Source organism: Primulina tabacum, chromosome 9 (assembly GCF_025594145.1).
Source record: "Primulina tabacum isolate GXHZ01 chromosome 9, ASM2559414v2, whole genome shotgun sequence".
Classification (NCBI taxonomy): domain Eukaryota; kingdom Viridiplantae; phylum Streptophyta; class Magnoliopsida; order Lamiales; family Gesneriaceae; genus Primulina; species Primulina tabacum.
The window spans coordinates 27,794,687-27,810,095 of NC_134558.1; the positions used below are offsets into that span (position 1 = coordinate 27,794,687).

General features: G+C 34.6%; 2 protein-coding genes and 1 long non-coding RNA gene across 4 annotated transcripts; 2 read left to right on the forward strand and 1 right to left on the reverse strand.

Moving 5' to 3' along the window:
* The first annotated feature begins 2,067 nt into the window (after positions 1–2,067).
* Positions 2,068–7,174, forward strand: LOC142555084 (neutral ceramidase 2-like). Of its 2 annotated transcripts, none has more exons than XM_075665747.1 (10): positions 2,068–2,259; positions 2,604–2,975; positions 3,147–3,355; positions 3,521–3,865; positions 4,521–4,782; positions 4,878–5,148; positions 5,218–5,343; positions 5,802–5,865; positions 6,189–6,358; positions 6,516–7,174. In XM_075665747.1, exons 2-10 carry the CDS (start codon positions 2,662–2,664, stop codon positions 7,062–7,064), a joined length of 2,310 nt encoding a protein of 769 aa, XP_075521862.1. In that variant the 5' UTR covers positions 2,068–2,259; positions 2,604–2,661; the 3' UTR covers positions 7,065–7,174. The 2 variants fall into 2 exon arrangements, with proteins under 2 accessions (XP_075521862.1, XP_075521863.1); XM_075665748.1 differs by lacking the exon at positions 2,068–2,259 and having other exon boundaries at positions 2,737–2,975; positions 3,147–3,214; positions 3,301–3,355.
* Positions 7,175–8,900: 1,726 nt separating this feature from the next.
* LOC142555085 (proliferating cell nuclear antigen) lies at positions 8,901–11,090 on the reverse strand. Its single transcript, XM_075665749.1, has 4 exons — positions 10,643–11,090; positions 9,743–9,895; positions 9,551–9,648; positions 8,901–9,442 (listed from the first exon to the last, which is right to left on the reverse strand). Exons 1-4 carry the CDS (start codon positions 10,959–10,961, stop codon positions 9,221–9,223), a joined length of 792 nt encoding a protein of 263 aa, XP_075521864.1. The 5' UTR covers positions 10,962–11,090; the 3' UTR covers positions 8,901–9,220.
* Positions 11,091–13,899: 2,809 nt separating this feature from the next.
* On the forward strand, positions 13,900–15,409 carry LOC142556484 (uncharacterized). The gene is made up of 2 exons (XR_012822634.1): positions 13,900–14,180; positions 14,271–15,409. It is a non-coding gene; the product is annotated as an uncharacterized LOC142556484 (long non-coding RNA).

A 15,409-nucleotide genomic window follows, 5' to 3' on the forward strand; every position in this document is an offset into this window, starting at 1 on the left:
CATCTTTATTCCAAATTGTCACTCGAGGAACTCTTAGCTCATCTTAATTAATATCAATGTTAACATCTTATTACGGTTCGGTTCGGTTTTTTTGAATATGGTTCGGTTTATATGATTGGTTATCTACTGTTTTATAATATTTTGTTAAGAAATAAAATTATACATCACTTGATGCTTAATGGATGCAACACATATAAAAGAAGCAATGACCGTAGATGAGTAAAACATATATGATTGATTAATATACACTGATGACTTAATAATCTAAGAAACAAAACTGGGAACTTGGAAGAGAACAACCCAATAAAATAAGATAATGATTAATTAATCATCCAAAAGAAAAACAAAGTGATAAGTTATTGAAGTACCATGGACTATGAATATTGAAATTTGAAGCAGAGAATGGAGTTGCACGAATTCAGATGAGGAAGAAAAGAAAACGGCTTATAGAGGTATAGACGTATAGTGATGAGTGATGATTAAGTTCAACCCTAACTCCCAAACGAGAGGATTAATCAGTAGTCAATATTGGACTTGTCACATGACTAAAGCACATTATACAAAAAGTCCTATAGTTAAATATAATATAATCAGTTCGGTTATTTCGGTTTTCTGGGATCAAAACCGTAAATTGAACAGAAAAATCGAATTTCTTTAATTTTGAAACTGTAGCCGATCGAAAAACCGATAAAATCGAATCATTTAAACTGAATTTTTCGGCCCGGTCGGTTATTTCCATTTTAACCAAAATATGCCCACCCCTAGCCTCGATTCTCTTCAATTTTCTTTAACCAATTTTTGGAATTAATTTTTCTATCACTCTTCTAAAAAAACGATGGGGAACAACGTGAGAATGATATAGAGGTGGATCCTAAAAATGAAATAAGCATGATTATAGGATACTTGTGTGATTATATAAATGTATTACCATGTGAGAGCCACAAACGGCAAATTAGGACAATAACTCTCTTGTATTTGGCAAAAATTTGTGTGAAACGATCTCACGGGTCCGTATTTTTTGAGACGGATCTCTTATTTGGGTCATCCATGAAAAAGTATTATTTTTAACTAAGAGTATTACTTTTTATTGTGAATATTCACAGATAAATATTCGTGAGACCGTCTCACAAAAGACCTACTCTTTGTATTTTGATTTTTTTTATATAAATTCATTTTTAATATATAATATTTCCTCAAATACTAAAAAAAATTTGGTCAGCTTCCAAAAAGGGAAAAAAAACATAAGATGTGTAATTATTTAATAATTTTTGTTGGGTAATTAATACCCACGATGATGAGTCCACACTAACATGATATAATTTCCACGTCTCCTTTGCAAGATTCAAAATATCATCTCCGATCGCCACGGAGCTATTTCGGATCTAACATTGATCTATTCTTTAGCATTCAGATTTAGTCATATACTTGAAGTATGCCAAATTTTACCGATGAAATATTTTTATTGTTATTTTTATGGTGGAATCCACTCCCGTGTATACTGGTAAATTTTCGGGTTGACGCACGATATAATAATATATAGAGCTCATATAAAATTTTCCACTAAATAAAAAAAAAACTTCATAAAAGAAACAAAAATGGCAAAAACTTGTGTGAGAATGTCTCAGGGGTCGTATTTTGTGAGACGGATCTCTTATTTGGGTCATCCATAAAATAATATTACTTTTTATTGTGAATATCGATAGGATCGACTCGTCTCACAGATAAAGATTCGTGAGATCATCTCAGATGAGACAACAAAAATATTTAGACTAGTGTGAATTTGAGATAATATGCCTATTTTTTTAGATATATATCAATATTTGATATATTAACTTAAAATCAGATAAATTAATTTTAAGAATTTATATATATATATATATATATATATTGAATAGTAAATGACTCTTGTAGATATAATAGTGGCAACAATAATATTAAATTTATATTGTTTTCTCCTATTATATTATAAAAAAAAATGAAAAATAAACATTCCATGCATGTGAATACGATCTTTGTATGTAAATATAATATATACAAACGCCGAACAAAATAGAACCAATCTTTCATGGCTTTTAATTTGTATGTATTATGTATTTCCTTCACCTCAAATATGTGGAAGTCCCTGTGTGAACTCGACCCAGCCTGCCTCTCCGATTTTGGCATTTTCTCACTCAACCTCAATTAAAGCTACTCCCTGCCTCAGATTTCACCTCAGAACTCTTGAATCGTTGGAAGATTTCTGGGTTTTGTTTTTTGGCTGTAAGTCATATGGATTATACTGTTTTTTTTTTTTTTGCTTTAATTCTATGAGTGGATTGTTTATTATCAAAGAGTGTTTTCGTACATGGACTGGTTCGAGGATAGTTAATCAGTGATTATGATCTTGAGAGTTTTGAACATTTTTCATGGCGGTTAACGAGATTGTTATCATGGAACTTGATTTAATCGTGTTTTCCCCTTCTTTTTGGTGGTATGATTTCTTACAGAGAATACAAATGAAATGTGATCTTGCTTTCTCAATGTGTGTATGTGTGTGTGTGTGTGTGTGTGTGCGTGTGAGTGTGAATTCTTCTTGTAGCAACAATATTATGTCTCTGGTGTAGGAAATGTTGAGAAGTGATTAAAGAATACAGTAGCGGCTGGACAGCTGGTGGACTGACTATGGCGACATTCGCCTCGGTGATTTGCTTGCCTATTATGTTGTGCCTCTTGGTGGGGGATCTTAAAGGGGTGAAACCAACTTCTAGTTATTTGATTGGGCTTGGAAGTTATGACATGACCGGACCAGCAGCTGACGTCAACATGATGGGATATGCTAATATAGACCAAACTGCTTCCGGTGTCCACTTTAGGTTGCGGGCTCGTGCCTTCATCGTGGCGCAGCCGCAGGGGAACAGAGTTGCATTCGTAAACCTTGATGCTGGGATGGCATCCCAACTTGTGACAATAAAAGTTCTTGAGAGATTGAAGGCCAGGTAGTTATCACTTCCTAATCAAGTATTGCTCTTTAGTATTTGTTATCTGTGCAAGCCAAATGTTATTTGTAACTTGCGGTTTCATATTGTTACTTATGGCTCCTGTACTGGTAGTTTGGTTAATGTCGTGCTATTGGATCGATCTGATATGAGGTTTTTTTGCTTCTCCAGGTACGGAGATCTCTATACTGAAAAGAATGTTGCTATTAGTGGCATTCACACCCATGCTGGTCCAGCAGGTTATCTTCAATATGTTGTGTATCTTGTAACTTCTCTTGGTTTTGTGCGGCAATCGTTTGATGCCATTGTTGATGGTATCGAACAGACTATCATTCAAGCTCACAACAATCTTCGACCTGGGTCATTATTTGTGAACAAAGGTAATTGAGCTCGACTTAGCCCTTGTAGTTGTTAAGCAAAAAGTAACAGAATAAGGTTCTGTATCTCTTCCTTGAGTCTCCACAATTAATTTTTTTAGTTCGTGGTCTGCTGTTGTTTTAAGAGGATAGGCATATCTTATTCACCATATTAGCACTAAATTACAGGTGAGCTTTTAGATGCTTCCATTAATCGCAGTCCAAGTGCTTATATCAACAATCCAGCAGCAGAACGCAGTAAATATGTGTACGATGTTGATAAAGATATGACCCTCTTAAAGTTTGTTGATGATGAATGGGGCATGGTCGGGAGCTTCAATTGGTTTGCAACTCATGGAACTTCTATGAGTCGTACAAATGGTTTGTTAAGTGGTGACAACAAAGGAGCTGCAGCACGTTTTACGGAAGACTGGTTTGATCAGAATAGCAAGGGAAGTTTGTCTTCTGACAACGCAGAGGCAAATGAGGTTCCTCGCAGAGTCTCAAACATGATACCAGCAGTGGAAGATAGCTGTAAGTACTCGGTTTATTATTTTGCAGCACCCTTAAGAAAAACATGAATTTCTTTTCGATGCGTGTTCTTCAAGTAGAAGAATTATAATAGGGGATCTTTGTTCCTGGCTTTCTTTCACTTTTCAACATAAAGGGATGAAATATGACTGAACCTTACCATGCTATTGTATCATTAGAAATGATGATAATGATATTATTAGTTGTTAAAAAAAGTTGTTGGTTTTTTATAGAATCTGGGTTTTGTTTCCCCAAGCTTTTCTAGTACCTGCCCTTAAAAATACGACCGGTCCATATTTAGCGACTGCATCATGATAAAAAAAGAACAGTTTGCTTGTTAGAAAAATCATGGCAGATTTCTAAGAAGCTCATGGAGTAGGTTTCAACACCATCATCGCAAGGCGGTTATCGTAACTGATTGTGGGCTGGGAAGTTTGCATTTTATTGTGCTCTTTTCTGAGCCTGAAGTCATTGAGGATGCTCTTTTGTGAGCCTGAAGTCATTGCCTCAGCGCGTTAGGAGAGATTTATCAGAGACTCATCTCCTACCTAAACTCATATTCTGGGTCTACAGCTCTACGGACTAGTTCTTTGGTAACTAAAAAAAGCTCTGCATATTCTCCTAGAGGTTAACATTTTGTTTTCTTGATCCTATGCAGACCATGATTTACAAGAACTTGCTGCTTCTCATGTGGGTTCGGGTAGATCAACCACCAAGTTTATGAGCAATGCAAGACGTGTAAGAGGTGCTCTAAGTCAGGGTGATAGGCCTAGATTTGTATCTGCATTTTGCCAAACCAACTGTGGTGATGTTAGTCCAAATGTTCTTGGAGCCTTTTGCATAGATACAGGCTTACCTTGTGATTTTAAGCATAGCACCTGTGGTGGAAAGAATGAGTTATGCTATGGACGAGGACCAGGGTATGTATAATTCCACATTCGGTACTTATGACTATGTGAGTACGTTGCCATGATTCAGATCTAGACTAAAATATAATCTTTCAACTTATTGGCAGGTATCCAGATGAATTTGAATCCACACGCATTATTGGAGAAAGACAATTCAGAAAAGCAGTGGAACTTCTGAATTTGGATTCAGAACAATTGAATGGGATGATTGACTATCGCCACACTTACATAAATTTTTCCAATCTTGAGGTGGCAATTCCTAAACAAGGAGGAGGCACCACTATTGTAAAAACCTGCCCTGCAGCATTGGGGTTCGGATTCGCTGCTGGTACAACAGATGGACCCGGCGCTTTTAACTTTAAACAAGGGGACAACCAGGTAATGCAATTGAATTTGTTTTCAGTAGTTAATGTTCTCATTCGTTGCATACTAATGTTCTGTATTTAGGGGAATCCATTCTGGAGATTGGTTCGCAACTTACTTAAAACACCATCGAAGGAACAAGTTGACTGTCATGCCCCAAAGCCTGTTCTGCTTGATACTGGTGAAATGAAGGAACCTTATGATTGGGCGGTTAGTGATAAATTTTCAACTGTATTTGTTTATATGATTATGACCTCGAAATATTTTCTTGGTTTTCTAGTAGTTATATGAAGAAAGTAGTATAGATTGATCAAACACATATATTCTACATCTTCTAGAAATAGTGAGTTGTGCCTCTGATTCATACCAAAAATGTTCTCAGTTGACAATAGAGAAAGGGAATGGAGCCATTTTCTTTTGATTTGAGTAGAGTCTGGTTCTTCGTTATAAGATTCCTTGGAAGCTATTGATCTATTATCACGTAAACAAGTAAGGCACCGGAAATTCGATTGTCCAACTCGAATTCTAAAGATTTTAAAGAAATCAGTTTCCTGTTTCCAACCCATTAACATTCACTCCCCTTCACAAATCACGCATGTATATCTTTTGGTGATGGAGCAGTTTATAATGAACTGAACAATGGTAATCTTGTGTCTCCATGTTTACAGCCTTCAATACTTCCAATCCAGATTCTGAGAATAGGGCAGCTGATCATATTAAGTGTACCTGGAGGTAATGGCTCGGCTTCTCTTTTCTTTTCAAGATAATTACATTTTCACTTGTAAATCTCGTCACACCGAGATCTTGAAAATGCGATAATAGATCATGAAATTTCAATCATCTTTAAGTTCATTTTTATTTAGACAGTTTACTTTTTGTAATTGAGATCTTTTTATCCCGTTTGTTTTCTGTATTCCGTGAATTTAAGGAAAAACTTTTCCAAACAAATTGTTTTCCCTTTATTTTTTTACCTTGTGGTTGGAGGGGGCTTGAATCTTTGTTAACTTGTTTTGGGAGAATTAAGAGTTACAGATATCCGTGCTTTCTTGTGCCAGAATTCACCACAATGGCGGGAAGACGGCTCCGAGATGCGGTGAAATCAATCCTGCTAAGCGGAGGTAGCAAAGAGTTTGGTGGCAATGTCCATGTAGTGATAGCTGGGTTGACAAATACATATTCACAATATGTGGCAACCTTTGAGGAGTATGAGATACAGAGATATGAGGTCAGTTACTTCACCATGGCATTTAAGGATGCTGCATTTAGTCTTATGTTCATTTAACCGTAGGTTTTGTAACACAGTTCTCCCTTCTTAGAGGTGTAGCCTACAAATGATTTTGTTTTCCTGATGTGTAACTTATGACTTGTTTCATCGATCTCAGGGTGCATCTACGCTGTACGGCCCACACACCCTGAGCGGCTACATTCAGGAGTTCGGTAAGCTTGCAGAAGCCCTTGTTCAAGGGACATCAGTCGAACCAGGTCCACCACCCCCAGATATGCTACAAAAACAGATAAGCTTGCTACCACCTGTCGTACTCGATACAACTCCTATCGGCGTAAAATTCGGTGATGTCAGCTCAGACATACCACAGAACTCCACTTTCAAGAAAGGCGACAAAGTGACAGCAGTTTTCTGGTCGGCGTGTCCAAGGAACGACCTTATGACGGAAGGTACGTTTGCTCTTATAGAGATTCTCAAAGGGAACAATACCTGGGAATCAGCTTATGACGATGATGATTTCTGCCTCCGGTTTATATGGTCTCGACCAGCTAAACTTAGCCCTCAAAGTCATGCAACCTTAGAATGGAGAATACCAGAAACAGCTGCTTCCGGCGTATACAGAATCACACATTTTGGTGCTGCAAAGGGAGTTCTGGGATCAATTGAACATTTTACAGGCTCTTCCCGTGCTTTTACCGTAGCATGAGACTATTTAACAGAACGTGATATTTGTGCACCAAAAATCATTAAAGACTTTCCAATTAATTGTGTACTCCATAAATTACATAAAGCAATCTTCACATGTTGTTCTTGGTTTCTGCTATCATATATTGGAGAAATAGCCTCTATGTAAGATAGTCATTGGATTGAGGTGGGTTCGAAATGCATCGAGAGAACAGAACTCGTCATTTTTCTTATACATCGGGAGAAAAGGGGGTAAGCAAAGAATTTGCCATTTTTCTTATAACTAGTATGAAATTTGAGTTTAATCTCTTTGTTATATTGGACGAATAAATTAATTAAGAACTTATATAATTTACTTTCGAAATTTTTGTCAAATTAAAATTCAAGTTGATAATTTTATGTTATCTAATAAATTATAATTAGCACAATATATAGAATCAAATTAAATGAAACAAATTTTTAAAAAATATATATCCGAACATCAAGTATAAGGCATAATAAACTAAAAATCAATCAACTTATGGACTTTAAAAAATGTGAAGGGTAATAACCATAAAACATGTTTAATTAGTATTAATTATTAATTAATAGACTAAATGTGAATTTACTTCATAGGTTACTTGATTGATAATTGAAATAAGTAAAAAATGTGAAGGATAATGACGTCCATTCACAATTGGAAAACATTTGAAATATCCACACTTTTATAGGTATATATAGATTTTTAAAAAATATATATCCGAACATCAAGTATAAGGTATAATAAACTAAAAATCAATCAACTTATGGACTTTAAAAAATGTGAAAGGTAATAACCATAAAACATGTTTAATTAGTATTAATTATTAATTAATAGACTAAATGTAAATCTACTTCACAGGTTACTTGATTGATAATTGAAATAAGTAAAAAATGTGAAGGATAATGACGTCCATTCACAATTGAAAAACATTTGAAATATCCACACTTTTATAGGTATATAGATATAGATAGGTTACTTGATTGATAATTGAAATAAATAAAAAATGTGAAGAATAATGACGTTCATTCACAATTTGAAAACATTTGAAATATCCACACTTTTATAAGCATATAGATATAAATATAGACGCAGAACACTTGTTATGTCATTATCTAAAATTATTACGGCATCCATCCAACCGAAATCCTGAATGGAAGTGGTGAGCGTCCGGAATGATTATCAATCTCAATTAAAACATATATATTTAGATAATGTTTACAAATATATTTAAAATAACAATTATGGGCTTCTCCTTTGAAAATTTGAAAAACTTAGTAAAGTAAAAATTGTTATCATTTTTTTAAAAAACATTTACAAATACTAACAAAATATAACACAAAAACAATATCAATCAAAACCAAAATTAAACTCACATCCAAATTTTAAGGCAATCCTATCAAATTCAAGCGTGAAATCTATTCCTATACATAAAGTATTAGCCTAATAGAGAAAATTTTGGAAGTTAGGTATTTTTTTAAAAAATTGCAAAATCACATCTATTCATTTTGAACTAAACTATTTTAACAAATACAACTTCAGCAATTTTAAGTAATTATATTTTAACCTTAGCAATATTACAAGTACCATTTTATCCCTTAGTCAATTTTAATAATTACTTGATAGATAAACTTTGAAATAAAAAAAAAATTTCACACAAGAGTGTAAAGCATGTACAAGCACGTAAAATATGCAACAGGCGACTGATGTTAACAAACTTTTAACTCACCTTTGCACCAAATGCAACAAATACAAGGTGCTACATAAGAAAGTATTATGGCCTCATGGTCAAATAATCAAATCCTTGATCTATTCTTAATCTACACTGGATCACTGATGTATTCAACAGAAAATTTTTATAATAAAGAATTTACTGCAACAGCTGTGCCCCCATTTCCATCCTCTAGAAATTGCCATTCAACAAAACATCGTTACAATTTGAATTAAAGAACATGGGAAGATATGTCAAGAAGGTAAAAGCTAGTACTTAAAATGATGCGCATACATGGATTCAAAACAAGATGCAATGAGAAAGGAGAAGAAAATTCACATAATTCCAGTCATTATCAAGAAAAGAGACTTGAGGAGAGAAATCTCGATCTGTGGCTTGGAAAGTAACTAGTAGCCTAATAAAATTATAAAAGTTCATGCTGATAAAACTAGGTGTTGTTCTCTTCATCCTCTTCTATTTTGGGAGCCAAGTAGAACCGTATATAGCCCATCTCTGCTATCTTGTACTCCACAACAACAGGAAGCTCCGAAGACAAGCTTACAGTGACAGTGCTGGACAATGGAGTTGCCTTGGTAAAAGAATTCAAATACCTAAGAGCAAACGTTAATGAAACTGGCTCGTTCATCTCAATGACCGTTGCATCTTCAGGCTGCATGACATAGGAGAAGATACAAGGGAAATTAATCTATTTTCTAAAGATGGCTGAAAGGGTGTTAAGCTAGTTATTTTACTCCAAGGAGAAAAAGATAGAACTAGCCTTATCAACAGTCGTGTTCTGCCTGCAAACAACATTTGCAGTACCGATGTCACCTCTTGTTGAGAATTTTACACCTTCCTTTGTGACAGAGATCACAACTGCATTCAGAAGTCAAACCAAAGGCCATATTTAAGTACTAAATAGCTTACAATCTAACATTTGTTATTGCATTGGAGAACATAAACAACAAACCTGTGTCACCAATGCTACTAAGATCTTTACAGATTCTCGCAAACTCGGAAGATGGCATCCGAACTATAGCATGGTACTCAGCTTCAGGGATTCCAAGATGCTCGCTGTCAATGTCCATAAGCTTCATCTCAAAATCTGCAATTTTATCTTGTGCTGCGATGGAAAAAAACAAAAGGGACAACATACTAAAAAGGATTAACTTAAAAAGTTGAACAAGGAAATCAGAAAGGAGAGAAGAAAACAGTGTTAAATATGATCTAAAATTGGACAAGTCGAATAATTTAAGAGCTTCAGCTATCCAAAGGCCACTCACCGTAGTCGACCTGCATAAAACCAGATCCCTTCACTCAAACCCAACAATGATACCTCAGAATTACAACAGAAAATGTGGACTTTATTCTGCCACTCATATGTCTTACTTATACTTCCCCTTTCATTTCATCATCCAACATTCAACAAGTTAATGATTTGGGTTGCAATAGCCAATTAAAAAGTTTATACTATTCGTATATTCATCTTTATGTCCTTTGTACAAATAGGTAAAGGAGACTTTTCCTTCATTTTTTATTAGATTCTGGCTTCCCATCACTAAATTATCAAGAAAATCAAAACCCGTATGCAAGGCTCGACTGTCAATGAATTAACGCATATATTGTATTACAAGATCTTACCAAACATACATCAGTTTTTGAGCTTCAAATGTTATAAATTATAACAACTTGATCTGCTCTTCATATATTCATTTACCAAAAAAAAAGGAGAAAGAATGCAACCTGAGTCACCAAAAATATACCAGAAAAAAGTTTTTTTAAAAAAAAAACTCAAAACTGTTCACCAACTAAATCTACAAGAAAACTGCAGCCCATTAAAACCTGAAGAAGAAGAAGAAAGGAAACATACTGGGGCTCTCAAACATGAAGGTGACGGTATCGCTACCGTCATCAGCTTTTATGGTTATGATGTCATCATTCCCGGCGCACTTCAACATCTTTCCCATGTTATTGAGGTTCATCCCCATGGACAGGTTGCGGTCGCATCGGTAGTGCTCGAAGCCCTCGGATCTAAGCAGAAGCGCCACCAGCGCCACGTGACTCGAATCCATGGCCTGCAGAGAGAACCCAGTTGCGGAGCAGTCGAAATTCGCTTCCGTTACCAGATCTTTAATCGCCTCCATCACCTTCTTCAACAAGCTCCCCTGCACCAGTCTGAGCTCCAACATTTTAAGGAAATCAATATGAAAAATCCTTCCCGAATTCTCACTGTTGGGAGTAGGAAATGAGCTTCCCGACCAAATTCGTGCGGGAAATTGAAATAGAAATGTAAGTTTGGCAATTAGGGTTTATATATTCCGTATATATAGAAGTCCAGCAGGTGGGAATGGATTGAGGTGTGCCCGAGAAACTAGGGTTGTAATTGGAGGGAAAAGCGAAATTAAAAATATTTTAATTCCCGCCAATATTTTTTAGATGCAAAACAATTATACTTTTATTTTTTTGTGTTTGCATAAAAATATAAAGGTAAAATTTTTGTGAGACGATCTCACGGTTCGTATTTTGTGTGATGGATCTTTATTTGGGTCATCTATAAAAAAGTATTACTTTTTATGCTAAGAGTATTGCTTTTTATTGTGAATATCGGTAGGATTGACCCGTCTCACAGATTAAGATCCGTGAGACGGTCTCACATGAGATCCACTCAAATATAAAATATAGTAAAATTTATAAATTCTTAACGTTGAAATTTTTTTACTTTTGGTCACTCGTGTAGTATATGTGCATAAACCTCTTTTTGATCCGAGAATATATTTAAGTTCGATTTCAGATGATATCGAAAAAACGTCAATAGTATGCAATTAAAAAATCTTTTAATTTATTTTTTCACAATGGAAAATCAAAACAATAATTTCACAATATATTATGACGCAAAAAGATTTCCTATCATGTTTAAAAAAAACATTTATTTTGAATAAAAATACATTTCTTATGAAGTAGCATAAAAATGAAAAGAATATTGTAAAATGACATAAATCGCCCTCATTATAGAAGCATAGGTTCAAACAACCACTACGTCACCTCAATAATATAATAAACGAAAAACAAAATAGTTTCACATTGCATCAATGTTACAATATAATTAAAATAGTATTGCATATTTTTATCATTTGGTTAAACTACGTGTGTAAATGAATCAAGTTTGGCCAAATATGATTAAATTTTAAGGTTGAGTTCAGATAAAGATAGATATATTCATCTAGATCTTTATTCGGAGCTGAAAGATGTAAAAAAAACATATTCGAATCTGGATCGGAATCAGGGTTCGAGATAGAATTTGGCTCAAAAGATTCAAATATATTTGGGAGCTATTCGAACTATTCCGTGAAAATAAATATTTAAACTGTAGGTCTCTTGTGAGATAGTCTCACGAATCTTTATTTGTGAGACGTATCAACCATATCAATATTCACAATAAAAAAGTAATATTCTTAACGAAAAAATAATATTTTTTCATGGATAACCCAAATAAGAGATATGTCTCACAAAATATGAACTCGTGAGACTGTCTCACACAAGTTTCTGTCATATTTAAAAGTCTCCAAATATATTTTTTTAATATATATTTACATCATATTAATGAAATATTAAGGTTCGCGGACGGCTTGCGAACTAAGTATAATTTTGAATCGAATCCGACTCGAAAAAAATTCGAGCATTTCAAGTTTAACTCGACCTCGAAAAATGCAAATACAAATTAAATATTTTTCAAATCAGCTTAAAAATGTGCGAACGCACTTGATTTGCTTGTAACCTAGTTAAAGCCACTTCTTACTAAAATATATATTATTTGGCCATAAAAAAGCTCATTATCTCAAATTTTCATAATTTTATTTTTAAGAAAATTTCAAAATTCCCGATTTCATGGTTTTTAAATTAAATATTATCAAAATGTGACAAATTAAGAGAATTTGAGGAATAAAAGCTCGGAAAAATCCGAGACATTCCTCGAATTTGAAGAGAAAATAATTTCTTCATTTTATGGGTGAATCGGTCACGGTTCAAATTTGGCCGATTCAACCAAAAAAATTAAATAGCTGGAATCCGAGAAAATATTTCTCAAATTTCAAGTGATCGGAAATAAATTATGTATATGAGGTTTTTTATTAATAATTTTAAAAATAGTGTAGGTGGTGGCGTTTTACAGTAATACCCGCAAAACACCACTGGGGGAATAGCAGACGCTGCCAAAGTATTTTGCAACGTTCGCTGCCAATATGCTACCTATGTGGCAATGTGGGCAGCATCCGCCAGCGCGAATCCAAAACCAAATGCATTATATTCGTCTATAAATAATGTATTCTTAGTTTGTTTCTTATATTCAAAACATTCACAATTTATAAACTTATTTGTCTCGTGTTTGTTTATTTCTTACACTTCTTCAATCTATAATTATCCCGTCAGTTTATTTAAATTTTCCTTGTATCCGAAATTTCTTCTTCCAAATGGCTACTATCGATGTGCCTTTATATTTTGTTGGTCAGATTATTGTCGGAAATTGATCGGTCAAATATAATATTTATTATATTAGACCAATGTATTACGATCTATTATTTTGTTGGAGTTTGTTCAAGTTGTGCATAAAATATTAGGAATCGATCTAATGAAGTTTATTATGAAGTTGTCAACAAAATATTCATTTACGAAGAGATCGTCTTGGCATGAAGTTCAATTCATTCTTGTTGATGATGACTCTTTAGAATCTACAATGCAATGTCCCGATATGAATATATTGAAATTATATGTGGAAACAAATCCAAGTGATCATCATGTTGGTTTTGGTAAACCTGAATCATACGTTCCACACATATCTGACTCAAGGTTCAATAACCAACCCGGTACTTCTTCATATGGGGGTTTTCATGAGCCAGAATCATATGTTGCACAGGTCACCGAAGGATTGAGTAATATATATTTAGAAAATAGAGGTGGATCGTGGGATCAATTTATCACCGGCCCGTCTGAACCAAATCATGCTACATGTTGATCGAATATGACACTAGGTGTGAGAGCCCAAACACAAAACCCCAAAGCTCATCCCATTTCAGTAATAAGTTAAATAAATAAAAAAAATGAGAAAATCGTGAATCTTCCTTTTCTCTTTCCCGTAAGAACCGAAAGCTGCGTTTTCTTTCTTCTTCTTCCATTTCGTAACTCTTTTCATCGATTGTGGCCGTTTCGATCATCCAAAAATTAAAGTAAATATATATTCGAAAAGCCCGTGACGAGAGCTATCTATTGATACCTATTTTGCAAGGTTTTATCGTGATTCCGTTCGAACCCGTGAACCTTGGGTCGTCGAATTTTTCTCTTTTGCCTTGATTTCGTGTTATTTCAAGCTTGGACAACTGATTGTATAGTTGTACTCGAAATTTGAAGCGTTTGAGGTAAAAATTCAGATTTTAGGGTTTCGAATTTTAGGTATTTTGATTAATTTGAGTTCCAACAATTAATATTTGTTATATTATTGATTGTAGGTACAAGAATTGAGCCGATTAGAGGTATCTACCAGATTTTCGGAATTTATTTGGAATAATTTCGAAAATTCAGATTTATATAATTGGATTTTCGAATTTTAGTGTTCAATAATTAGGTGTTTAGCTACTATAAAATTGTCGTACATTAATTTTAGAAATATTAAAGCCTAAATTATGAATATTTGGAATTTTAGGCTAAATTGTCAAATATTGGTAAAATAAATGGAACTTGATATGAAATGTATTATTTGTCACAGGATTGGATTCTACGAGAAATCCTTAAGATATTTCGGTGGTAAATTAAGTATCAGTTGAGGTACGCATGAACTGTTTTATTATGACGTCTATATGATGTGAAATGAAGTTAAGTACTTTGTAATGAGTTGTGGTGTGCCTTATGTGCTTCTGTGAATACGTGATTGCATTCATGCATTTATTTGAGTTGATACTATTAGTGCATAGCATTTCGAGCCTTGACTCCTTTGATTGCTATTGATCTATCGAGTTGTTGCGTCATCGATGGAGCGGGTGGGTAGGATTAGCACTCCTGATGACTTGCATGAGGGCTGAGCGGGTAGCTCCCGTACCCTCGATGCTACGTGAATAGATGAGTGGCGACTTGATATTGCGTTGCTACGTTCCTGGCACGGGTGGCCACTGTTACTGTTGTTGATGCGATTCATTTGGACTCCGTTTGGTATCCGTTATCGGTTGTTACCTTTCACGCATTGCATTACATTGCATTGCATCGCATTTTACTTGATTTTATTTCATGTCAGTTATATTTGTCGTGATATTACTGGTTCGTCGTACTGGGGCCCGACCCCTCGTTTTTTTTTATGTTGTGGTTGTTTTTGATGTCATAGCAGGTTATCTAGGAGGATTTGACGCGTCTGGTGGAGCGTCGGGTAGCGGTGCCCAGTAGTTGGATTGTGATTGAGAGTTCCCATATATTATATTATGGAGTCATACTTTTGCCAGGAATGCCATGTGTAGTTGTACTGTTATTTTTACGATGTTTTGGATTGTTGTTGTGTGAGCGAGCCTTGTCGGCTCTGTATATGCTAGTCCTGGCCAGTGCGGCTATAGGTTTGTGAATTGAAGTTATGACTTTATTTCGAGTATATAAATGTTGTTTG